The 27342-nt window shown below is 42.2% G+C and overlaps 2 protein-coding genes and 1 pseudogene across 2 annotated transcripts in view; 1 reads left to right on the top strand and 2 right to left on the bottom strand.

Annotated features, from left to right (window-relative positions):
* The window catches only part of LOC131834384 (DLA class I histocompatibility antigen, A9/A9 alpha chain-like), a 189103-nt gene that overhangs the window by 103746 nt on the left and 58015 nt on the right, over positions 1 to 27342 (top strand). The gene's annotated exons all lie outside the window — the stretch shown is intronic.
* On the bottom strand, positions 9824 to 15811 carry LOC131833281 (alpha/beta hydrolase domain-containing protein 17B-like; annotated as a pseudogene).
* LOC131833280 (MHC class I polypeptide-related sequence A-like) lies at positions 16427 to 26940 on the bottom strand. Its single transcript, XM_059176407.1, has 4 exons — positions 26852 to 26940; positions 17137 to 17302; positions 16871 to 16946; positions 16427 to 16774 (listed from the first exon to the last, which is right to left on the bottom strand). Exons 1-4 carry the CDS (start codon positions 26938 to 26940, stop codon positions 16620 to 16622), a joined length of 486 nt encoding a protein of 161 aa, XP_059032390.1. The 3' UTR covers positions 16427 to 16619.

Genomic DNA, 27342 nt, shown 5'->3' with positions numbered 1-27342 from the left:
ATACTGGCTGAGACCTGATTTAGGACCGAGGATGTGATCTATTCCGGCGAATGTTCCATGTGCACTAGAGAAGAATGTGTATTCTGTTGCTTTGGGATGAAATATTCTGAATATATCTGTGATGTCCATCTGGTCCAGTGTGTCATTTAAGGCCTTTATTTCCTTGCTGATCTTTTGCTTGGATGACCTGTCCATTTCAGTGAGGGGAGTGTTAAAGTCCCCTACTATTATTGTATTATTGTTGATGTGTTTCTTTGATTTTGTTATTAATTGGTTTATATAGTTGGCTGCTCCCACGTTGGGGGCATAGATATTTAAAATTGTTAGATCTTCTTGTTGGACAGATCCTTTGAGTATGATATAGTGTCCTTCCTCATCTCTTATTATAGTCTTTGGCTTAAAATCTAATTGATCTGATATAAAGATTGCCACTCCTGCTTTCTTCTGATGTCCATTAGCATGGTAAATTCTTTTCCACCCCCTCACTTTAAATCTGGAGGTGTCTTCGGTTCTAAAATGAGTTTCTTGTAGGCAACATGTAGATGGGTTTTGTTTTTTTTATCCATTATGATACCCTGTGTCTTTTGATTGGGGCATTTAGCCCATTAACATTCAGGGTAACTATTGAGAGATATGAATTTAGTGCCATTGTATTACCTGTAAGGTGACTCTTACTGTATATTGTCGTTGTTCCTTTCTGATCTACTACTTTTAGGCTCTCTCTTTGCTTAGAGAACCCCTTTCAATATTTCCTGTAGAGCTGGTTTGGTGTTTGCAAATTCTTTCAGTTTTTGTTTGTCCTGGAAGCTTTGAATCTCTCCTTCTATTTTCAATGATAGCCTAGCTGGATATAGTATTCTTGGCTGCATGTTTTTCTCGTTTAGTGCTCTGAATATATCATGCCAGCTCTTTCTGGCCTGCTAATCTCTGTGGATAAGTCTGCTGCCAATCTAATATTTTTACCATTGTATGTTACAGACTTCTTTTCCCGGGCTGCTTTCAGGATTTTCTCTTTGTCACTAAGACTTGTAAATTTTACTATTAGGTGACGGGGTGTGGACCTATTCTTATTGATTTTGAGGGGGGTTCTCTGCACCTCCTGGATTTTGATGCTTGTTCCTTTGCCATATTGGGGAAATTCACTCCAATAATTCTCTCCAGTATACCTTCTGCTCCCCTCTCTCCTTCTTCTTCTTCTGGAATCCCAATTATTCTAATGTTGTTTCATCTTATGGTGTCACTTATCTCTCGAATTCTTTCCTCATGGTCCAGTAGCTGTTTGTCCCTCTTTTGCTCAGCTCCTTTATTCTCTGTCATTTGGTCTTCTATATCGCTAATTCTTTCTTCTGCCTCATTTATCCTAGCAGTGAGAGCCTCTATTTTTGATTGCACCTCATTAATAGCTTTTTTGATTTCAACTTGCTTAGATTTTAGTTCTTTTATTTCTCCAGAAAGGGCTTTTATATCTATCTCCTGAGAGGGTTTCTCTAATATCTTCCATGCCTTTTTCGAGCCTGGCTAGAATCTTTGGAATCATCATTCTGAACTCTAGATCTGACATATTATCAATGTCTGTATTGATTACCCTAGCCTTTGGTACTGCCTGTTGTTCTTTTGTTTTTTTGTGGCGAAATTTTCCACCTTGTCATTTTGTCCAGATCAGAGTATATGAAGGAGCAAGTAAAATACTAAGAGGGTGGCAACAACCCCAGGAAAATATGCTTTAACCAAATCAGAAGAGATCCCTAATCATGAGGGGGGAGAAAGGAGATGAAAAGAGTTTCAGAAAGAAAAAAAAAGAAGAAGAAAGAAAAGAAACAATTTAAAAAAGAATACAAATAATGAAAAAGTATAATAAAGAAAAATATATATATATTAGATAAACTAGTTAAAAAACATTAAAAAAGAAAAGGGTAAAGTTAAAAAAATATAGCAGAAGAAGAGAACAAAATTGAAAAAGAAAAAAAATTAAATTAACTACAAGACTAAAGAATCATGGGGCAAAAGCCATTAGTTTCCTGCTTTGCTTTCTCCTCCTCTGGAATTCTGCTGCTCTCCTTGGTATTGAAACTGCACTCCTTGGTAGATGAACTTGGTCCTGGCTGGATTTCTTGTTGATCTCCTGGGGGAGGGGCCTGGTGTAGTGATTCTCAAGTGTCTTTGCCCCAGGTGGAATTGCACCGCCCTTTACCAGGGGCTGGGCTGAGTACTCAGCTCGGGTTTGCTTTCGGGAGCTTTTGTTCCCTGAGCACTTCTGTAGGGTTCCAGAGAATGGAAATGAAAATAGCGGCCTCCCGGTCTCTGGCCCAGAGAGAGCCCAGGACCCCACTCCTCAGTGCACCCTCAGAGAACAGCACCCAATTACTCCCGTCTCCGTGGCCTCCAGCTGTGCTCCAAGCTCACCAAGCCTGTAACTGGTTCAAGGTAACCCTGAGCTGGGAGCTCACTGTCGGCTCTTTCTCTGTAGCCAGCTTCCCCGTTCTAATACCTGTAAGCTCTGTGACACTCAGACAGCCCCGATCCTTCTGTGACCCTGCGGGACCTGAGGGGACACTGTATTGATGTCTGGGCTTCACCCCAGTTTAGTCTCTGGAGCGATGTCCCTCAGTGGAACAGACTTTTAAAAGTCCTGATTTAGTGTTCCCAGGGTCTATCTTCCCGTCGCCTTGGATTCACTTCTCCTCCAGTCCTACCTTTTAGAAAGTGGTTGATTTTCTGTTTCTAGAATTGCTGTTCTTCTTCTCTTTGATCTGCCATTGAATTTGTAGGTGTCTGCAATCTTTAGATAAGCTATCTAGCTGATCTCCGGCTACCTGAAGTAGTCTCAGCCTGCTACTTCTCTGCCATCTTGACTCCCTCCCTGCTGGTGGAATTTTGATTGGGATGGCATGAAAGTATAGATTGCTCTAGGCAGTATAGACATTTTAACAATGTTTATTTTTCTGATCCATGAGCGTGGAATGCTTTTACATCTTTTTGTGTCTTCTTCAATTTCTTTCATGAATGTTCTGTACTTCCTCGAGTGCATATCCTTTATCTCTTTGGTTAAGTTTATTCCCAAGTATCTTATGTTGTTAACATAGTACTAGAAGTCCTAGCAACAGCAATCAAACAATAAAAAGAAATAAAATGTATTCATATTGACAAAGAAGGAGTCAAACTCTCTCTCTCTCTTTGCAGATGACATGATCATTTATGTGGAAAACCCAAAAGACTCCACCCCCAAACTGCTAGAACTCACAGAACAATTCTGTAATGTGGCAGGATACAAAATCAAAGTACAGAAGTCAGTTGCTTTATTACATACTAGCAATGAAAATATAGAAAGGGAAATTAGAGAATCAATTTCATTTACTATAACACCAAGAACCATAATAGGAACTTTAAAGGAGTAATCATTTTTAATGCTTTTATTTCTTTATTTTCAGTGGTTATGTCCTTACTTACAATGATATGCTTATACTATTGTATTCTTATTAATCAAGTTCAGAGAATCCTTATTGGCTTCCTGTTTTGACGGGTGGGGATTTATTGATTTTGGAACACTCACCTCGTCTCCTCCACTCTTCCCACTATAGATATATTGCTAAGTTAACTGATCAGAACCCAGAACATCTATGAATACACTCATTATTGTATACTCTAAAATTTTGCTAGGTGCTATTTTTTTTTTGCCCAAGTTCCATCTACATAATGTTAGTTCCTCTAAATGTTCTACCATATTTTGTGTTTTAACTGTCTAGTTCCTCCCCTTTATTCCTTGAGGGCCTTGGAATTGACTTGAGGTCCTGTATTCTTTTGCTCTTGACTGCTGACCTGACTCTTCCCCAGACCTGCTATTTAGCTGCCATTTGGGAATGCTCCTTCACCATTTTTTTTTTTTAGGTTGATACTACCAAATCAGGTTACCTTAACTTTCTTTTTCATGGTTAGCTTATTATTTTGTTGGAGAATATTGTCAAGCAGAATTCTTAGAAAAGATGGATCTGAGGAGAATTTATTTGAATTCATACATTTACAAAATATCTTTATTTTACCTCATACTTGCCAGGTAATCTTGCAGAGTGGAGAATTAATTGCTGACCATCATTTTCTCTCATATTTTTGAAGGTTTGGTCTACTGTCCTCTAGCGTACAGGGTTACCAAGAGAAACTTGATGTTATTCTTATTCTTTGGTTGATAACTGGCATGTTCTCATTTGTGTTATTCAAATTTGGTGTTATAGAATTTCTAATAATGTTCCTCACATCTTTTTTTTTGAAAGATCAGTCAATTTATTTATTTTTTTAAGATCAGTCAATTTTTAAATTTTATTTTTTATTTATTTTCAGCATAAAAGTATTCATTATTTTTGCACCACACCCAGTGCTCCATGCAATCCGTGCCCTCTATAATAACCACCACCTGGTACCCCGACCTCCCACCCCCCACCCCTTCAAAACCCTCAGATTGTTTTTCAGAGTCCATAGATTGTTTTTCAGAGTCCATAGTCTCTCGTGCCTCACATCTTTTTGTTTTGTTTTGTCTTTCTTTCTGTATGTTGGACATTCAGTGGGGCTTTTCAATATAAAAATTTGTGTTCTGGGATGCCTTGGTAGCTCAGTTGGTTAGCATCTGCCTTCAGGTCAGGTCGTTATTGCAGGGTCCTGGGATGGAGTCCCATTTGGGGCTCCTTGCTTAACAGCAAGACTGCTTCTCCCTCTCCCTTTGCCCCTCCTACTGCTTATGAGCGTGCTCTCTCTCTTTCTCTGACAAACAAACAAAAAAAATAAGTAAACTTTTGTTTCAGTTTCTGGAAAATTCTCTATTATTATTTCTCTGATAATTTTCATCTTCCATTTCTTCTTTTTCACTTCTGAAACTCCTACTAGCAGGGAAAACAAGGGTCTAATTTTTGTTTTACAGATTCTAAACTTCTCAACTATCTCTGAGAATTTTATCTATGGTCTCAGAGATCATCTCTTCCCTGAAACCCCTCGGTTTTCCTAGAGAAGAGACCCTATGGAGAATGGGCCTGTAGGTTTCTAGGATTTTACATCTAGGGTGTGGAAGGCACTGGAGGACACAAGTATTTTACATACAAACTTTAAACCCAAGGCTTGTGTCAGGTCTGTCTTTCAACTCTACCCTATTCTGCATCTGATATCTTCAGGACTGAGCATCTTCAGGATTTGATGGAGGAAATTGTCACTCTTTTTTTTTTTTTTTTTTTTTTTGTATTCCTTCTATGAGTGATGTGATCTATGTTTGTTTCCATCTTCATTAATCAACTGCCAGAATCTTCCGACTGCCTTCCTTTTACTGGACTTTTTTTTTTTTTTTTTTTTTTGCCGGGGAGGTGGGGTGGTGGCGGGGATATTCGCTGCCTATGTCCACTCTCCTTTTCAACCATTTCTTTTATTCCTTTACTAAAAATGTAGTTTAATCTCATATTTATATTATCTTCTAAGCTATGATCCCATACTATGCTATTTATTTTGTTGCTCAAATTGTTCCAGCTCTGGTTACTGAAAGCTCTTTTATGTTTCTTTGTGGGTCCAAGATCAGGAACTGAATGTGCTGACTGCTACTGGGGTATCATTCTTTCTAGGCCCTCCCTGAATACCGAGATAGGTAATGCATGTCACATAAAAACCCATGTAGACACACATGTCTATACTTGTTTTTGTATCTATTTGTATTTACATGAAGTTAAATTTGAGTTCATACTGATGTTCCTGATTCTAATGTGGTACTATAGGTTCACTCAAGGTGAGGCATGTTTAATATTTTATTTTATTTTTTAAAGATTTACTTATTTATTTTAGAGAGAGACAGAGAACATGAAGTGGAGAGGAGCAGCGGGAGAGGGAGAGAGAAAATCTCAGGGAGACTCCCCGCTGGGCTCAGAGCTGAGTGTGGAGCTTGACTTTATGACCCTGAGATGATGACCTGAGGTAAAGTACAGTCTGATATTTAACCAAATGAGCCACCCAGTCACTCCTATTTTAAAAATCACAACTTTTTTTTCATTTTGAAATTTACTGAGCCCATTAATCCATTCTACTCAAAGTTCCTCTAAATTCTAAGTAAACCCCCAAATTATTACTAATTAGCAGTTTAAAATTAATCATAAATATATTTCATTACATTGTAGACTTATTAACATGTTTACTTTGTTATGAGCACTTGTTATGAGTATTTGAGCACAAAAATAAATGCCCATTTGAGGAGTCAGAGCACATTGACTTTTTTAGAAATATCACAGGAGTTTATTGTTTACAGTTGCTTACATTGAGTGAAACGTATGTTCTTAGCCTCTTCATTTAATCAAGAAATATTGCAACTACACGTTTCAAATATTCTTGCTTGAGGAAAAATTACATGCCAATAATATTCTTCTGACTCTCCAAAAAACATTGGCTTGCATTTGTACCTTCTAGAACACAGAGATGTTGATTACATTGGCCAACCATCTGGGTTTTCCTGGAACTGAGAGTTTTCCTGGGATGTGGGACTTTCAGTGCTAAAACTGGAAAATTCCTGGGCAAACAGGGAAGAGTCTGTTTAAATATTAATATCCAGAAAAGAATTCTTAGACAATGAAGTACAGTTATAGATTTTTTGGATGATAGAGGTTACTTTTATAGGGCATAGCAATGATCTTTGAAGGCTAGGTGTTTTAGGAGATGTATTTGTCAGAAAGTACATTTGTAAGTTCAATTTTGTGTCACAAAACTAAATCTGCTTTTCTGCATCTGTGGAGGAAGAGAGAATATTTTCTTCTCATTATCATTTGAAAAATTTTCTTAGTGGGAATTCAAATGATTTAGTTTGAAGGCCAAGTGCTGGAATTGCATTAATAAACATTAAGGGAAAAAAAGGCTGGCCTGAGATTGTCATTCAGGCAATAGAGAAAGGAAAGGGGGCAGGCAACACTTTGTACCAATATTTCCCTTACTTACGTCCAGTTGGTGATGTATGTGATTGATTCAATGGTAATTCCTTGACAAACACGGAACGACTTGTTATTATTTTGTTTCTGATATTACAACTTCCTTTTTGAGCTGACTTAATAATGCCTTTTCCATGATCACAGCATAGCAATAGTTGCAAATACTGTTATATAGCATATTATAATAATCCTTCAAATTGTATTTTAATTAAAAATCATTGATTTGTATCCATCCTAGACACAATAGTGAGGGAATTCTCTCATAGTGAGATGATTGCATCTCAGAAGTTTGAAGGAAAAAGAAAAACCAGATATGATAGAGAGCTGAAGGAAGTAAACGTGGGCACAGTAGTTCCCTTGTCTATCCAGAAGTACATGGGGATGGCACAGTGCTTCAGCATCCTGATGAGCTGTTATTTAGTTTTATGTGATATTCTGTGTTTTTAAAAAAGATTTATTTATTTGAGAGAGAGAGATCAGGGGGAGGGGCAGAGGGAGAGAATCTCCAAACAGACTCCCTGCTGAGTGCAGAGCCCAAGGAGGTGCTCTATCTCATAACCCATGAGGTCACGACTTGAGATAAAATCAGCAGTTGGACACTCAACAATCTGACCCATCCAGGCACCTCATGTGATAGTGTTTACTTCCTTCTTATTCTAGTCTTTAATAAAACCTTGGCAAATTTTCAGGTTTTTCTTTCTTTTTCTTTCTGTGCTTTTGGTTATTAATGGTGGTCAATACTTGAATCCAATAAGGTGGTAGCAGGAATGCTTAAGGGGAATTTTGAGGTAAGAGCTGGGGCTCCTCTCCTAAGAGGAGATTATTTTCTCTCTCTTTTTTTAAATAATCTTTAAAATAATTTTTGTTATGTTATGTTAGTCACCATACAGTACATGATTAGTTTTTGAGGTAGTTTTGAGTAGTTCCTTCAAGACACATCTCCAAAGGCAAAAAAACAAAACAAAACAAAATAGTCAATAAAACTAAGAGGCAACCCACAGAATGGAAGAAGATATTCGCAAATTACACTACAGACAAAGGGCTGATATCCAAGATCTATAAAGAACTCCTCAAACTCAACACTCAAAAAACAGATAATCATGTCAAAAAATGGGCAGAAGACATGAACAGACACTTCTTCAGAGAAGACATACAAATTGCTAACAGATACATGGAAAAATGTTCATCATTATCCATCAGAGAGATTCAAATAGAAACCACAGTGAGATATCACCTTACACAAGTTAGAGTGACCAAAATCAACAAGACAGGAAACAGGAAGTGTTGGAGAGGATGTGGAGAAAGGGGAACCCTCTTACAGTCTTGGTGGGAATGCAAGTTGGTGCAGCCACTTTGGAAAACAGAGTGGAGATTCCTTAAGAAATTAACAATAGAGCAACCCTATGACCCTGCAATTGCACTACTGGGTATTTATCCCAAAAATACAGATGTAGTGAAAAGAAGGGCCATCCATACACCAATCTTCATAGCTGTAATGGCCACAGTCATCAAACTGGAAATAGCTAAGATGCCCTTCAACAGATGAATGGATAAAGAAGATATGGTCCATATATATCCAATGGAGTACTATGCCTCCATCAGAAAGCATGAATCCCAATTTTTGTATAACCATGGCTAGGTCTGGAGGAGATTATGCTGAGTGAAATAGGTGAAGCAGAGAGAGTCAATTATATGGTTTCACTTGTGGAGCATTTGGAATAACACGGAGGACATTGAGAGAAGGAGAGGAGAAAGGAGTTGGGGGAAATCAGAGGGGAAGATGAACCATGAGAGCTAGTGGACGCTGAGAAACAAACTGAGGGTTTTGGAGGGGAGAGGTTGGTGGGTGGGAAAGCCTGGTGGTAGGTACATATTGCATGGAACACTGGGTGGTGATTCCTATAAAATAAATCTTGGAACACTGAAAAAATAAAATTAAATTTTAAAAAAAGAAGCTCAACTTCACTTGGCATCAGGGAAATACAAATCAAAACCACAATGAGATACCACACCAGTCAGAATGGCTAAAATGAAGTCTGGAAATGAGCAATGTTGGCAAGGATGCAGAGAAAGTTGAACCGTCCTACATTGTTGGTAGGAATGCAAGCAGGTGCAGTCACTCTGGATAACAGTATTGAGGTACCTGAAGAAGTTGAAAATAGAGCTGCCCTACAATCCAGCAATTGCACTACTAGGTATTTACTCTAAAGACACAAACACAGTGATCTGAAGAGGCATGTGTACCCCAATGTTTATAGCAGCAATGTCCACAATAGCCAAACACTGGAAAGAGTTCAGATGTCTATCAGCAGATGAATGGATAAAGAATATGTGGTATTTATAGATATATATCATGGGTGTAACTAGAGAGTATTATGCTAAGTGAAATAATTCAATCTGAGAAAGACAACTATCATATGATCTCAATCATATGTGGAATTTAAGAAACAAAACAGATTGGAAACATCTATAGTATCCATGTCTATAACATGAATTTGTCTAAAACCAGACAATGCCATATTTTTCAGGAGCTCACATCCTAAGCTACTAGCCACAATGACTAGAACTTTATATGTATCTAACAAAACTGGAGAGATTCGGTGCTTGGTTTGAAATCAGGGTGTGTGATGGCTTCAGATCGTTCGAGGAACTTCTCTACATGGTTCCAGCAACCTTCCCAGTCTCCAGTGTCCCCCACACCCACAATCCACAGTCATTTTCTCAACCAGCAGCTCCTCTAGTCTCCTTCTTTTCTTCTCTGGCCCCTCACCTTCTGCCATATTGTTCTCTCCACATGTGGGTTTTCTGTGAGCCTGGTTACATAGCCCCCTATATGAGCTTAATTACATCACCCCCTACCCATCTTCCTACTTAGTCTTGCCTGTCCTTTATTCAGTCTCATGAGTTATTAACACTGGTGAAATTCTCTCAGAGATTTTGTCCATGTTTAGGAATAGATCTTCTGGTATCAGGAAGAGTGATATTCCCGAGGTCAAAGGAGAATGAAGAGTAACAGCAGCATTCTCAAACCAAGCAGCAAGATCTACAAATGAGCTGTACATCTACTCTGGCCATATATGACCACATTTTCAGGGTGAATGCCACATCTTGTCCTAAGAGCAAGCTAAGCAGCTCCTATACCTGTGTAGAGATTTTTCTCTGTTGGCTTCCCATAACCTGAACCATACTGAGAATAAGCATATGAAAATATACTACAATTAATCCATGATCCCAGTGATATGGAAAAGCTGATTATCTGGTCAAAATCAATAGGATTTCCATGTGGGAAGAGTAAAGCATACAAGGCATTGGGTGAACAACACAAAAATACAGAAAATTCTGTTGCCTTGACTGGTTCTAGTCATGGAAATACTCTCAATAGCATCTTTTTCTCTAAAAGAGTACTGTCAGCCTGCTCCTTCTGACTGTTGTGAAGTCCAGGGTTTTCAAATTCATCACATGTTGGCATGTAAGTTGGATCAGGTGTTTTAAAGGGTAATTTCAAGGCCAGTTTTCCAGGGAAAGGTGGACAGAAGAGGGCACATGCAGGGGCACCTGGATGGCTCAGTGGGCTAAAGCCTCTGCCTTCAGCTCAGGTTATGATCCCAGGGTCCTGGGATCAAGCCCTGCCTTGGGCTTTCTGCACAGTAGGGAGCCGGCTTTCCCCTGTCTCTGCCTTCTTATGATCTCTGTCAGATAAATAAGTAAAATCTTAAAAAAAAAAAAAAAAAAAAGGACACATGGGTCGCTAAAGGAAAGATTATTCATCTTCTGCACCTGAGGGGCCACAGCCAGGTGTCTGGAAGAAACTGTGGGGAGAGAGCCCGCCCCCACACACACACTGTCCTCAAAAGGGTGCAACCCACACTGCCACCACTGCTGCTACCTCCCCTTCTGGCACTGCACACACCACCCACATGTGGCCAGATCTTCCTTCTCTTTATCCACCTCTCTCTCTTCCTCCTTAGCCTGTCACCACACAGCCAGCTCTTCTGGGAAGAAGGCAGGTAGGGTATGAAGGGGACAAACAGAACCCTCATGGAGGATATGGTCACTGACTTAAATATTTTGTAAGTATTCTACTTGTGATTTCCTTCGGCCCATTTGTAAAGAGTGTTTAATTTCTACCAATTTGTGAATTTTCCAGTTTTCCTTTTGTTGTTGATTTCTAACTGCATCCCATTGTGGTTGGATAGTTTGTGTGATATCTCTCTTTTTGATTCTGTTGAGTCTCAATTTGTGGTCTGATATGTGGTGCATCCTGGGATTGGTCCCATGTACCCTGGAGAAGAATGTGTATTCTGTTATTTGTGGGTAGAGTGCCCTGTATATAGGAGTCAGATATAATTGGTTTTTTATGTTGCTCAAGCCCTCTGTTTCCTTAATTTTCTTCTGCTTGTTGCTCTATCCAATTTTGAAAGTGGGATAGTGAATTCTCCAACTATTATTGTGGGTCTCTCTTCTTCTGCATTTCATTCTATGAAGCTTAGCTTCATAGGTTTTGTTGATCTGTTATTAAGTGCTACTCACTTATAATTGCTACATCTTCATGTGCTGTTGAAACTTGTGTTCACATATACTATTCTTTCTGTCTCTTCTAAATTTTTTTTTATTTTAAGTCTATTTTGACTGATATTAGTAGAAACACTCCAGTTTTCTTTTGGTTATTTTGTGCACAGAATACCTTTTCCCATCCTTTCTCTGTCAAACTATTTGTATTTTTTAATAAAGTGAGTCTCTTTTAACTAACATATAGTTGGATAATCTCTTTTTCACTATTCTGCCAAGCTCTATGCTTTGATTGGAGAATGTTTATGTTCATGTCTTTCTTGAATTTGGGTGAGTTTTCAGCCATTATTTGTTCAAACAATCTCTCTTACCTTTTTCTTTCTCTTCTGTCTGCAACTCCCAAAATGCTTATGTTGGTTCCCACTCCGTGCTCCAGTAGGCTCTCATCCCTTTTTTCAGTTCTTTTCATTCTGTTCCTCAGACTTGATCATTTCAATGGTCCTATCTTCAAGTTCAGTGATTCTTTCTTCTACTTGCTGAAATCTTCTCTTAAACATCTCTGGTAAAACTTTCATTTGAGTTATTGTGCATATCAGCACTGGAATTTCCTTTCAGTTTCTTTTTTGTGTTTTGTATCTCTTTGTAAATACTTTATTTTACCCATATCTAAATTTTTGTCTTTTTTAATTTTCAGAGCATCATACAGACAGTTGATTTAAAGTCCTTGTGTAGTAAGTCCACCATCTCATCTTCCAAAGGAACACTTTCTGCTTTTTTTCTTTTTTAAACTTGGAATGGGTCATGTTGTCCTGTTTCTCTATACACTTTGTGTTTTGTAATTTTTGAAAATGGGTCATCTCAATCTTATAATGTGGTAACTCTGAAAGTCAGATTCTCCCATCAACATGTTTGTTGTTTGTTTTAATTTCCTTATTGTTCTAGGCTGTGTGCCAGAAATCAGCCTTAGGTATACACATCAGCTCTCCTCATGTCATTTTTGAGCCTACACTTTTTCCTGAACATGTGTGTGCTTTCTACATCCCCATTCCTTCTTCGAGCCCCAGCCTACTCCCCTCACCTCAGTGCTGTTCAGTGAGAATCTGAGAGCAGCATGGCAATACCTCTTTGTGGTCACAGGTCTGAGGTTATAGGGCTGAGCTCCTTTATTCCTGCTCACTTATTACATCCCCAGTGTGTCCCTGACCTATGACACTAGCACAGGGTCCTACATAATGAGGCGATGCAGGTCTGGTCAGGTTTGGCTTGTAAACTGTTTCCCAAAAATCTACACTGATATTGAGGTTTCCTCCCCACTGAGTGCCCAGGGACTTTGGCTTTAGGGAACAGAGAGGTCTCCAAGCCAGAACTGTTGATTCCCAGATCTGCAGCCAGCCTGACAAATATGCTGGATGCTCCAATAAACCACTGCCACTTTCCATGGAGATGACTTTGGACACGAGTTCCTGTCATTCATTCCTACTGCTTTCTCTGATGCTAGAGGTTGGGACACTGGCTCTTTCCTCAGTCATGCCAAGTGATGTGAATGCTAAAACCTTCAGTCTGGACCACCTCAGGTCCCACTGTCTGCTACCCTTAACAGCAAGACAGGAGTTCTGCAACTCAACCTCAAATCTCATTTCTAGCCTGATGGCTGATTCGGGGATTTAAAGGTGGCTCACCACGTGCTCCAAAGGGCCTCAAGCCCTGCAGCTGAGTCAATGACCTACAATATAACTAAAGCCCCTTCCCAAGCCCAAGACATCTCAGAGGCATCTGGTGGTTAGGTGCTACCTGTCTATGCTGCCCATGTGTTTGGAATATGAGTGCAGGAGGTACTCTTCATATTCTTGGTTCCTTCCTCAGGCAACCAAGGCCAATATGTACATACTAAACTCACATAGGAACTCGTGCAGGTGCACACACACACACACACACACACACACTTCATAAAGAACTCCCCATGTGAAACACCTATAAATTTTCCTCTTACCAGGTCCAAGCCCAACTTGAAGGAATTCTGATCACAGCATTCACTCATTCATTCATTCATTCTTCTAGGTATAGTCCGTGAATGCCTCTGGGCCAATCTCTGTGTTAGGCCTGGTAATCACTTAATGCCAGAGACACAGCACATATTGTCCTAATGCTTCCCATCTCACAGGAAAGACAGACAATAAATAAAACATAATAATAGTTGTACATTATACATTGCTATTTCCTAGTGCTAGATAACAAAAAATCTCCAAATAATTCAATCACCTTTTATTCTCTCACATTGTGTGAATCAGCTAGGCCCAACAGCAGCTCTTCTGCTCTGTGTGACTTGGACAGGGACTACAGTCATATGGAGATCTGAATGGTTTGGAATATTCTAGAATATGTTGCCTCTCAGTGGGGAGTGTACTGAGGCTATTAAATGTTGCTTGCTGCCATTATGGCCCGTTGGTGCCATCTGGTGTTAATCCAGGTCTTGAAGGCTAACAAGCTCAGGGAGGAAAGAGAAACCAATAGAAGCCCATCTGGTGCCAAATATTGCTTTGTGTGCTCTCAGGACTTCTTCAGTTGTCCAAACTCAGCTTTGCCTTTTTCTGAAGGAGGATAACACCTTGACTTCTCTCTTTCACTTCTTTTCTTATCCTCTACTGGTCTTCCCCTGCCCCACATGATCCCTCAGCATCATCACCTGGGCCCGCTTCCACCAACCACAAGACAGGAGCAGGAAAGGGCGCTGGGACCAAGAACAGCACTCTGGAGCAGAAACTCAAAGCCTTCCCTCCTCTCAAGCTCCAACCCGTCCACCCAGGGGGCACAGGGCATCTCTGAAGGACAGGTCCTATTACCTCTTCCTCGAAGCCAGGCAGTGGTCACAAACACAGCACCTTCTCTCTGTAGGTGTCTTGATCCCCACTTGCATAACTACCTTTGCACCAGGGCTGTTGTCTGCTTGTTGGCCATGCTCAACTACAGACACAGAGGCCACCTGAAGCTCAGCCTCCTCCCTCCCCTCCCCTGAGCCAACAGCTCCTAACTGGAAGGGACATCAGAAAGCTCAGATGACTGGCAGGCAGTCAAGAAAAAGAGACTGCAGTGGGGTCTGTACATGACCTGGTTCAGGAAAACCCCATGCTCGCCGCCCTCCACCCTCATCCCTGGCCCAGCTCCCATGTGCACTAAGCCTCCCTTGCTTGTTCTTGGCCCACTCTCACCTGGAATCACAGGTCCTACCCTAATGCTCCTTGCCTGCGGCTGCCAAAGCCTTCCTGCCCCTTTCCTAGCAGGGACTCCCCAGGCAATTCAGCCAATGCCTCTAACAACCTTCTTGTAAATGAGGTGTAGGAGATCCTTGAGACCCCATCTCTGAGGCTATCTATCCACCCTCTGCATCCTGAAACTGCCACTGTCACCCCCTCTCTTTCACCTCCCACTTGAAAATGCCCCTGGACCAACCTTGCAGAGCCTGAGGGTAGAGAGCAGTGGGGGACCAGCTCAGAGCAGGGAGCCTCAGCCCTCACTACCCAGTCCTCATCCAGAGCAAGAAGAGGTTATGCTCACCACTCAAGGGCCCCAGGAACGTGGCTTTGAATAGGGCTAAGGGTGTATATGCACATGTGGCTCTCACTATCTCAGGACTCTGACTTCAGCTCCTGTTACATAGGCTTGTTGTTCCCTCCATATTGTGCAGAGGGAGACATGAGGAACCCCCATATCCCAGAGATCTCCTCCCATCCCACCCATTGCCCAGATTTCTCACTTGGGTTCCCACTGCTCTTGTTGACTTCTTGTTCTTAGAGAGAGGACTCATACAAGAATGATAAAAAGGATACCAGCAACAATAAGAAAATCAGAGGGTCGTTCCTCCATTCTGACACACCAGGGCCTTCCCTGGAAAAGGGTCTTATATTGACCTGGCTACCCCAGGACCACAGGACTGCTGACTTCTCCCCATCCTGCCTCCTGTCCTCACCAGGCCCAGAGTGTGAGGGCATAGGGTGTGCACTGCAATTCTCTGTGGCTTCCATGTAACAAGTGAACCTCTGATCGTCTCTCTAAGGAATCCTTATGGCCACACACTCCAGTAGGTCCTGTCCCCACTAGGCCGGACTCCCATAAACCGCTGGGCATACTGGTCAGGGAGATATTCCTGGGAGAGAAACAGAACACCCAGCCTGCCAGGCTGGCCTTGCCCTCCAAGGTCTGGCTGTAGGTCATGTTCAGTGTTGGGAGCACTGGAGAAGAAAGCACAGAGCCAGTGAGGTACGGGGGAGAGACAGATCAGGGCTGTTTCTCTCACCTTTCCACCTGTGGCTGAAGCTCTCATTCTCCAAGTCTATTCCACTTCCTAAGACCCAGTTCCTTTGGACAGGCATATTTTTGGACCCAGGATCCAGGCCTCACTCTGTTGGATCCATGTGTTAATGCTCCAGGGCAGGGCATGAATGTTGGGTTCTTGGGGTGAGGGCAGTATAAAGTAACAACTCTTTTTAACAGTGAGGCTAGGGCTTCCTCTCATGCCTGACGCCCATCTACACTGGTTCAGTTTTCTGTAGAAGTACCACTGGCTCCCTGGACTACTGACACCGGGAGGAATCATTACTTCTTCCCCTCCTCCTCCTTATTCTCCTCCTTCTCCTCCTCTGTCTTCTCTTTATCCCCCTTGCTCCTCTTCTTTTTCATTCATATTTATATATTCATTGACTGATTGAGTGGTTGATTTATAGAACAAGAGATTGCATGAGCAGCCAGAGGGGCAGAGAGAGATGGAGAAAGAGAATGCCACAGATTCTGCACTGAGCAGGGAGCCACACACTAGGCTCAATCTCACAACCTTGAGATCATGGGCTGAGCTGAAATCAAGATTTGGATTCAAGCAGCTGAGCCTCCCAGGCACCCCTGGGAGGTTCACTTCTATCCCCACATGATTGGTGTTTCTGTCCTTTATTCAGAGGCTTTAAAAGGACAGGTGGATCACAGTACAATGCACCAGCAGAACAAATGTGCATTCCATCAGACAAAGAGGGCTTCCTTGGATAGGGTTATTGGAGGGAGGCATAATTGGTCCAGCAGAAAAGAAAGTCTCTGCCCCAGGGATGAACCATTTCTGCCAAAGAAACTCAAGGACTCCAGATATTTCTGATGCTTTTACAAAGTTCTCCCTGTATATGGGCTGAAAAAATCCTAGTTTTGACAGCCATCTGCATCCAAGGACTTCTTGATTTCCATAGCCAAGGTTTGAGCAGAGGACCAGGGAAGTGTCCATCCATGGATCTTCAGATCATAAGAGAGGAAGAGCTCCCCATTATAGTGGAAATGCCTGAAGACATTGTTGTATTCTCAGCTTCTCCAGTCCCAAATCTCCTAAACGGAATGCGAACTGGCCACTATTCTGCAGTGACTTCTTTCATCCTGTGTCCCTCTGCTTTCCTTGCCCCAGTGACAACTCCAGCCAGAGGGGCCCTCCCTGTTCTCCTCCATGTCTTCCCTGTGCTGGCTGTGTAATGGTCCCTGTAGGATAAAATCCATAGACAGTAAATCCTTACCCCTACTCCCTGGCAAATCCAGGGAAAGAAACAGGTCTCTGCTCTCTGCCTTGAACTTCCCTGGGAAAGATCTCCCATTCCCCACCTGCTCCAAACCCCCCTCACCTCCTTTCTGTGCCTGCAGGGCTAGATGTCTTCCAGAGTCATTCTGAGGCTCCTCTCTTACTTTCTAAGTCCTTGGACTCTATGTGCCACGTCTCAGGTCCCAGGACTTCTTTCCACAGTCCCTGTGGCTTTGACGTGTCTTTCTCACTGCCATGGTGCAAGAAGGCCTGACCATCCAAGCATCTCTCCTGAAAGTTCTCTGATGCACAGATCCATTATGGGACACCACCATGAGCTTTAATGAAGATCACCCATGACCTGGGCAGGAAAGAGAAAATGAATGAAACTGCTTCCTGCAAGTGACTGCATGTCAAATGTTTCTCTGAAAGGTTCTGCTGTCCTGAGCTGCTTGAAGTCCTAAGGATACAGAAAATGCACCTGTACAAGGGACAGGAAGGAGGCTTTCCAATGCAGGTAGAGGGGAAAGAGGGCAGGAAGAAGAAGGAAGAAAAAATGGCTGAGGTGGGTGGAGATGGTAGACATTCAGGACAGTAGCAAGGAGAAGGAGACACAGGCTCCTGTAGGGTAGGTTGGAGGTAAAGGGGAGAGGCTGACCTTCAGGAACCAAGCGTGGAACAAGAAGGCCATGGTGAAGGAGAGGTCTTATCAGCAAGGAGGGAGGGGCAGTGGGTGGTGGCTACGTTTGAGTGATCTATGACCAGAGCTGACATGGTGCCCAGGAGGATTATGGTGGAGTGGAGAACCAGGGACCTTGCTGCCTGTGGTGAAGTTTCATCAGGGACTAGGTAGGGCCAAGTGAGGAAGGATTAGTGAGGCAGGGGGGCTGTGGAGGGGATTGTGACCACAATGGTGTTTACAAAAGGCCAGTACTTCTGTACTGGCCTAGGCCCAGACTGGAAGAGTGGCATGATGATGCCTCTGGTGGGGAATAGGATGGAATTACCATTGTTCGCTGGGGAGAGAGAGTAAGCAGGGGTCTCAGAGCTGCTGGGCATTGAGCCCAAGGGTAGTATTTTATTTTATTTTATTTTATTTTATTTTATTTTATTATGTGTAGTCTATTTTAGAAAGGAGGAGGAATAGAAGAGAAAATAGAGCCAAAACTCCATAGTGAACAGCTTGGAGAAAGACCTAGAGGGTAGGGGTCGTTTAGGTGGGGGTAGGGCAGGTCAGACCCCCAGAGGTTTAGGTGAAGGCTGGCTATAGGGAGGCAGGGAGGGAGGGAGACGGCTGGCTATAGGGAAAGGTTGGAGCTGACCATGTGGCAGGAACAACCAGTTTTGGGGCTATTTGTCAGGAATGAGGCCCACTCGGGTCAAGGAACCAAAGCCAGGATGAAGGCCAAGGACCTGTGCATTTGGATCTGGAGCACTTTTCTAGTCAGTGAGGAAGAGGGATGGCAAAAGGCAGCAGGGGAGACTAGTGCTGAGGGTCTGGGAATGGGGGACTGGGTTCCTTGAAAGAACTTAATTACAGACTTACAGGAAGGAGGGGGCATAGGCTGAGAGCAAGGAGGAGAGAGGCTGACTGCAAGGGCCCCACAGGAGGAGCTTCTGAGAGAGGAAAGCTTGGTGATGGCCAGACACATGGGCAAGGGCTGTGAGCAGGCATTTAAAAATTGCACCAAAAATAATAAAGTACTTAGGAATAAACTTAACCAAACGGTGGATAACCTGTACTCTGAAAACTATAAACACTGATGAACGAAATTGAAAGTGGCACAAACAAATGGCAAGAATCCATGCTCATGATATCACCTTACACCAGTTAGAATGGCCAAAATTAGCAAGACAGGAAACAACATGTGTTGGAGGGGATGTGGAGAAAGGGGAACCCTCTTATACTGTTGGTGGGAATGCAAGGTGGTGCAGCCTCTTTGGAGGACAGTGTGGAGATTCCTCAAGAAATTAAAAATAGAACTTCCCTATGACCCTGCCATTGCACTCCTGGGTATTTACCCCAAAGATACAGATGTAGTGAAAAGAAGGGCCATCTGTATCCCAATGTTTATAGCAGCAATGGCCACTGTTGCCAAACTGTGGAAAGAACCAAGATGCCCTTCAACGGATGAATGGGTAAGGAAGATGTGGTCCATATACACTATGGATTATTATGCCTCCATCAGAAAGGATGGATACCCAACTTTTGTATCAACATGGACAGGACTGGAAGAGATTCTGCTGAGTGAAATAAGTCAAGCAGAGAGAGTCAGTTATCTTATGGTTTCACTTTTTTGTGGAGCATAACAAATAGCATGGAGGACATGGGGAGTTAGAGAGGAGAGAAGGGAGCTGGGGGAAATTGGAAGGAGAGGTGAACCATGAGAGACTATGGACTCTGAAAAACAATCTGAGGGGTTTGAAGTGGCGGAGGTGGGGTGGGAGGTTGGGGGAACCAGGTGGTGGGTTTTAGAGAGGGCACGGATTGCATGGAGTACTGGATGTGGTGCAAAAATAATGAATACTGTTATGCTGAATATAAATAAAAAAAGATTTTAAAAAAGAATCCATGCTCATGGATTGGAAGAAAAAATATTGTTAAAATTTCTGTTATCCAAATCAATCTACATATTTGATGCAATCTCTATCAAAATACCAACAGTGTTTTTCACAGTGTAGAACAAACAATCCTAAAATCTGAATGGAATCACAAGGACTGTGAGTAGCCAAAGCAATCTTGAAATATAAAAGTGAAACTAGAGGCATCACATTCCAGACTTCAAGTTATATTACAGAGCTGTAGTAATCAAAGCTGTAAGGTACTCACATAAAAATAGACATATGGATCAATGGACCAGCATAGAAGTTCAGAAGTAAACTCACACTTACATGGTCAACTTGTCTTTAACAAATCAGAAATGGATACGTGATAGGAAAAGACTGCCTATTCAACACATGGTGTTGGAAAAAGTGGACAGCAACATGCAAAAGAATGAAACTGGGCCATCTTCTTATACCATACACAGAAATAAATTTAAAATGGATTAAAGACCTAAATGTGAGACCTGAAATCCTAAAAACCCTGGAAGAGAGCACAGACAGTAACTTCTCTGATATCAAGGGCAGCAACATTCTTCTTGGTATGGCTCCTGAGGCAAGGGAAACAAAAGCAAAAATAAAGGAGTGGGACTACATCAAAATAAAAAGTTCCTGCACAGCAAAGGAAACAATGAACAAAACTAAAAGGCAACCTACAGAATGGGAGAATATATTTGCAAATGACATAACTGATAAAGGGTTAGTATCTAAAATATGCAAATAACTAATACAATTTTAAAAAGAGAAAACAAATATTCCAGTTAAACAATGAACATTAGACATGAACAGACATGTTTCTGAGAAGACATCCACATGGCCGATAGACACATGAGAAGATGACCAACATCAATCATCATCAGGGAAAACCAAATCAAAACCACAATGATACATCACCTCTCACCTGTCAAAATGGTTAAAATAAAAACACAAGAAACAGCAGGTGTTGGTTAGGATGTGGAGAAAAAGGAACCCTCTGACACAATTAATGGGCATGTAAACTGGTATAGCCACTGTGGAAAACAGTATGGAGATTCCACAGAAAATTAAAAATTGAATTACCATATGATCCAGAATTTCACTACTGAGTATTTACCCTAAGAATATGAAGACATTAACTCAAAAAGATATGTGCATCCCTTGTTCATTGCAGCACTATTTACAATAGTGACATTATGAAAATAGCCCACATATCCATCGATAGATGAATGTTTAAGAAGATGTGGTACATTTGTACAATGAAATGTTACTCAGCCATAGAAAAAGAATGAAATCTTGCCATTTGCAGCCACTGGATGGATCAAGAGAGTATCGTGCAGGCAAAATAGACAGAGAAAGACAAAGACCTTATGATTTTACTCATATGTGGAATTTAAGAAAAAAAACAAGAGAAAAAGAGAAATAAAAAATGGAATATAAACATATATAAACGCATAGATATATAGTAATATACTTAACTATAGAGAACAAATGGATGGTTACCAGAGAGGTGGTGGGTAGGGACATTGGGTTTGGGTGAAACTGGTGAAGGGAATTAAGAGTATGCTTATCTTAACAAGCAGTGAGTAATGTATAGAATTGTTGAATCACTGTATTGTACACATGAAACTAATATAACAGTGTATATTAACTATGCTGGAATTAAGATAAAAAACAAAACAAAACAAAAGTAAGATTAGTAAGTGGGCATCCTTCCCATACATCCTAGGCAATTTTCTTGCTGATATTTAGGCTGAGTCCTGAGGTGAGTGAAGCTATACACAAATTTTAAGAGTGGGTTCTTCATTCCCTACAGTTCTATGGTTTTCATGAATATGGTCTCTTTGGTTTTCAAAGCCAAACATAAAATGGTGCTCATTTATCCTGTGCAGTACCTAGGCCCCAGTGCCTGATGTAGAGCACAGACACTTTGCTTCTCAGGCAGTTTTTGTATTTTTGAGATTCCATCCTATTTTGGATTTGTTCCTGGGGTGAGTTTTTTGGTTTTGGTTTTGGTTTTGGCAAGAGTGTCTCTGCATCTCTTTCTTGTTTTGATGATTCCCTTTTATCCTTTGTTGTGAAGGCTCAGAGGAGATAATCAGAGGAGATTATTCCATAATCAGTTGTAAACTTGTTGGGTGCATGGAAGAAGATGGGTTCAGGATCTTCATAAGCTACCATCTTGAACCAATCCCCTGACACAATCTCGACTACCATTATTCTACAAGAGCTTTTGAAATTGGGTATTATGGGTTTTCCTACTCTGGCCTCCTTTGTTAAGATTGGCTATTTTAAAATGGTATTGGGAAAATTGGACAGCCACATGCAGAAAAATGAAATTGGACCATTTCCTTACACCACACATGAAAATAGACTCAAAATGGATGAAGGACCTCAATGTGAGAAAGGAATCCATCAAAATCCTTCAACCTCAGCCGCAGCAACATCTTCCTAGGAACATCGCCAAAGGCAACAGAAACAAGGGCAAAAATGAACTATTGGGATTTTATCAAGATCAAAAGCTTTTGCACAGCAAAGGGAACAGTTAACAAAACCAAAAGACAACTGACAGAATGGGAGGAGATATTTGCAAACGACATATCAGATAAAGGGCTAGTGTCCAAAATCTATAAAGAACTTAGCAAACTCAACACCCAAAGAACAAATAATCCAATCAAGAAATGGGCAGAGGACATGAACAGACACTTCTGCAAAGAAGACATCCAGATGGCCAACAGACACATGAAAAAGTGCTCCATATCACTCGGCATCAGGGAAATACGAATCAAAACCACAATGCGATATCACCTCACACCAGTCAGAATGGCTAAAATCAACAAGTCAGGAAATGACAGATGCTGGCAAGGATGCGGAGAAAGGGGAACCCTCCTACACTGTTGGTGGGAATGCAAACTGGTGCAACCACTCTGGAAAACAACATGGAGGTTCCTCAAAATGTTGAAACCAGCAACATGTAGATGTATGTAGCAACATAGCATGCATTGCTATGACCCAGCAATTGCACTAATGGGTATTTACCCTAAAGATACAAACGTAGTGATTCAAAGGGGCACGTGCACCCAAATGTTTATAGCAGCAATGTCCACAATAGCCAAACTATGGAAAGAACCTAGATGTCCATCAACAGATGAATGGATCAAGAAGATGTGGTATATATACACAATGGAATACTATGCAGCCATCAAAAGAAATGAAATCTTGCCATTTGCGACAACATGGATGGAACTAGAGGGTATCATGCTTAGCGAAATAAGTCAAGTGGAGAAAGACAATTATCATATCATCTCCCTGATATGAGGAAGTGGAGATGCAACATGGGGGGTTAAGGGGGTAGAAGAAGAATAAATGAAACAAGATGGGATTGGGAGGGAGACAAACCATAAGTGACTCTTAATCTCACAAAACAAACTGAGGGTTGCTGGGGGGAGGGGGGTTAGGAGAAGGGGGTTGGGGTTATGGACATTGGGGAGGGTATGTGCTATGGTGAGTGCTGTGAAGTGTGTAAACCTGGTGATTCACAGACCTGTACCCCTGGGGATAAAAATATATTATATGTTTATAAAAAATAAAAAATTAAAAAAATATTCCACCAGCATTCTTCAAAGAGGTGGAACACACAATCCTAAAATTTGTATGGGTCCAGAAGAGAACCCAGATTGCTAGGAAAACTTTGAAAAAGAAAAAAAACTGGGGGCGTCATCTTGCCTGATTTCAAGCTTTACTACAAAGCTGTGATCCACAAAGACAGCATGGTACTGGCACAAAAACAGACATATAGACCAGTGTAACAGAGTACAGAGCCCAGATATGGACCTGCAACCCTATGGTCAACTAATCTTCAACAAAGCAGGAAAAAATATCCAGTGGAAAAAAAAAGTCTCTTCAATAAATGGTGCTGGGAAAATTGGACAGCTATGTATAGAAGAATGAAACGCAACCATTCTCTTAACACCATTCTCTTACACAAAGATAAACTTGAAATGGATAAAAGACCTCAACATGAGGCAGGAATCTACCAAAATCCCAAAGGAGAACATAGGCAGTAAGCTCTTCAACATTGGCCACAGCAACTACTTTCAAGACATGTCTCCAAAGGAAAAGGAAACAAAAGTGAAAATGAATTTTGAGGACTTCATCAAGATCAAAAGCTTCTGCACAGCAAGGAAAACAGTCAACAAAACAAAGAGGCAACCCAGGGAGTGGGAGAAGGTACTCTCAAGTGACACTGCAGACAAAGGGCTGATATCCAAGATCTATAAAGAACTCTTCAAACTCAACACCCAAAAACCAGATAATCACATCAAAAAATGGGCAGAAGACATGTACAGACACTTCTCCAAGGAAGACATACGAATGGCTAACAGACACGTGAAAAAATGTTCATTATCACTATCCATCAGGGAGATTCAAAACAAAACCACAGTGAGATACCACCTTACACCAGTTAGAATGACCAAAATCAACAAGACAGGAAACAAGAAGTGTTGGAGAGGATGTGGAGAAAGGGGAACCCTCTTACAGTCTTAGTGGGAATGCAAGTTGGTGCAGCCACTTTGAAAAACAGCCTGAAGATTCCTTAGGAAATTAACAATAGAGCCACCCTATGATCCTGCAATTGCACTACTGAGTATTTACCCCAAAGATATAGATGTAGTGAAAAGAAGGGCCATCCATACACCAATCTTCATAACAGCAATGGCCACAGTTGCCAAACTGTGGAAAGAGCCAAGATGCACTTCAACAGAAGAAGATATGGTCTACATATGCTATAGAGTATTATGGCTCTATCAGAAAGGATGAATATCCAACTTTTGTATCAACATGGACAGGACTAGAGGAGATTTTGTTGAGTGAAATAAGTCAATCAGAAAATCAGTTATCATATGGTTTCACTTACTTGTGCAGCATAAGGAATAACACAGAGGACATGGGAGATGGAGAGAAGTGAGTTGGGGCAAATTGGAGGGGGAGAGGAACCATGAGGAACTGTGGCCTATGAGAAACAAAATGAGGGTTTGGGAAGGGAGGGACGTGGAGTGTTGGCTTAGCCTGGCGATGGTATTGAGAAGGGCATGTATTGCATGGAGCACTGGGTGTGATGCATAAACAATGAATCTTGGAACCCTGAAAAAATAAAATAAAGTTTAAATATAAATTTAAAAAAAGACTTGTGATCAATGTTTGACTCACATTCCTTCTTGTTTACCTACAGTACCTTGACTAATGTATGACTTTCTTCTTCTCCTTTGGTGGCTGTTATCTTGTATCTAATAAATACAGGACAGTGAAGCTGTTCAGGGCAAGAGTCCTTTCAGCTGTCATCCCCTGCTCCCACTCTCTTACAACTGACTTGTTTGTGCCTCATTCTCCCATGCACCATTAGGAAGCAGCACATAAGTTTTCACATCATTAATTAGTGTGTTTCCATTCCCATTTGAAGAACTCCATTTAGGATTTTTTTATAAGGCAGGTCTAGTGGAAATCAACTCCCTCAGATTTTGTTGGGAGAATCTTTACCTCTCTTTCATTTCTTAAAGACAGCTTTGCTGGGTAAATATTCTTGGTTAGCAGGTTTTTCTCTGAACATTTCAAATATATCAACCCCCCTCTGGTGGCCTCCATGTGTTAACCTCCACGGGTTAATCTCTTCAATCTTGCTGAGCCTCATTAGAATAATCATTTTGAATTCCTTTTCAGGAAACACAGATCTCCATTTCCTTGTGGTCAGTGCCAGAAAATGATTGTGTTCCTTTGGGAGCGTCATACCTGCTTGGTGATCCGTGTTTCCTGGCTTCGTGTTGATGTCTATGCATTGCACGGTTAGTCAACTCTCCCAGGCTTTTCAGACGGCCCTCTGAAAGGAATGTGAGGAAAGACTTTAATGTGAAAGTGCTGCAAGAACCCTGTCTAGGGGGCTGCAGTATTTCCAGTTCTGGGAAAGGGGCAATGGTTTTGTCTCCGTGCACCTCCATCAGCTGAGGTCAAGATCTGCAAAGACCCTGAGGTCTCCTTTGTTGCCAAGTTGTCACCTGTCTATGATGGCAGTGGAGGCTGGGGCTGCTGGGAGTCCTCAGTAGCAAAGGCTGCTAGGGTCCTCTTCTTGCTTGTGGGGAGAATTTGTAGTCAAGGGAATTCCTTTTAGTATCAGGTCTGGTGTGCTGGACCTCACATTGGCAGTGAAGCTGGGGTCCCAGTCTTAGAGGTGCACAGACATAACTGAGCACTTGGGGCCTGGACATGGGAGAAATTTCTGTGGCAACGGCACCAATGCCTGAGGTCTGGGCCTGTGCACATCACTCATACAGCCGGATTCTCTGTGGCTTACAGTAGTGACTCCAGCTGTGGCAGGGGCCCAGCGATGACAGGGGACAGCAATGGCTGGGACCCAGGGGCATGGCACAGAAGCAACATGCCTCAGTGATGGTTGAGGAAAGCCCCAACTTAGGTGCCTTAGGTGGGGCACAGGGCATTAGCAATCTGGCCCTGTTGATGATGGGTCGAAGCTGTGACTCAGTGAGCAGGACACAGAACAGCAGCAACATGGCCCCAGGATGACGGGCCAAAGCCCCAGTTGAGTACACATGAGATGTGCATGGAGCATCAGGACTTCCTGTACGATGTTGGGTCAAAGCCCCCATCAGGACTCAGGGAGAGGGGTGTAGAACAGCAGTTGCATGGCCCTAGTATCATTTGCTCAAACCTCCAAATGTGGAACAAGGGGTGGAGCCCAATGCAGCTGCATCTCCAGCCCTTGTAGATGGTGAGGTTCTGTGGGATCCTAATCTTGGAGAGGGGAGCACAGCAGGGACTTGGACCGCTGGGGGTCTCACCACAGTGAGAGCTCCAGTGCTGGGAAGGAGGTGAAGCGGCAGGTCTCCAGGGGCTCCTGCTCCCCCAGCCCCATCAGGGGGTTCAGCATTAGTGGAGACTTGTGGGGGTCCTCAGTTGCACAGATGCAGATTGCACAGGTGAGCAGGATGGCTGGAGTCCTCCTGTTCTCTTTTCCCTGCAGGTTGCTTTTCCATGTTCTACTGCTTATATGCTTGCCTCGGAAAATGGAAAAAAGGGGGAAATGAAGGGGAGTGAAGCCCCCAGGTGTTTTAAGTACTCTTGAAGTGCTTCAGCCATAGGAGTAAGGGCTTGTCCTATTGGCGGTGGGCTTGCAAGCACACTGGCCTGCATCTTCGCTGCACCCCCTTGACCAAAAGTCGCAAGCAGCCCTCAGAACACTCATTCCTGATGTTTGGAAGACAGGGTCATAATAGCTCACCTTAGCTTCCACGAGCTGTGTTCAAATTGCTGTAGGGACTTCCGCTGGCTCTCCACAACAGACTGGGGGCGAGCAGATAACAGCCTCATGTCTGGAGCCCGGCTGAAAATGACCGAAATGAATGGCACTTTACCCTCCAAGCCTTCCCCCTGGAAGCTGCAAGCCTTCAAGACTCCAGGTATCCACGACAGTCACATCAGACAGATCCCCAGTGCACCTGCTGTCCAGGAAGAGACGGATCACAGATGCTTCCTGCTTCTCCATCTGCCCTGACAGCTCTTCTCAGCCAGTCAGTGCAGCTTAGAGCTTCCAGTGGATTCAGCACACTCTCTCATTACGGGTTTTTTATTACAGCTTTCCTGAGATCTTATTCACATATCATTCACTGATTTAAGGGTACAGTTCAGTTGTTCTCAGTACATTCACAGAGTTGTGCAACCATCACTATAACAAATTCAGAACATTTTCATCAGCCCTAAAAGAAACCTTGT

Source organism: Mustela lutreola, chromosome 6 (genome assembly GCF_030435805.1).
Source record: "Mustela lutreola isolate mMusLut2 chromosome 6, mMusLut2.pri, whole genome shotgun sequence".
Lineage (NCBI taxonomy): Eukaryota > Metazoa > Chordata > Mammalia > Carnivora > Mustelidae > Mustela > Mustela lutreola.
This window is presented reverse-complemented; position numbering and strand designations above follow the sequence as displayed.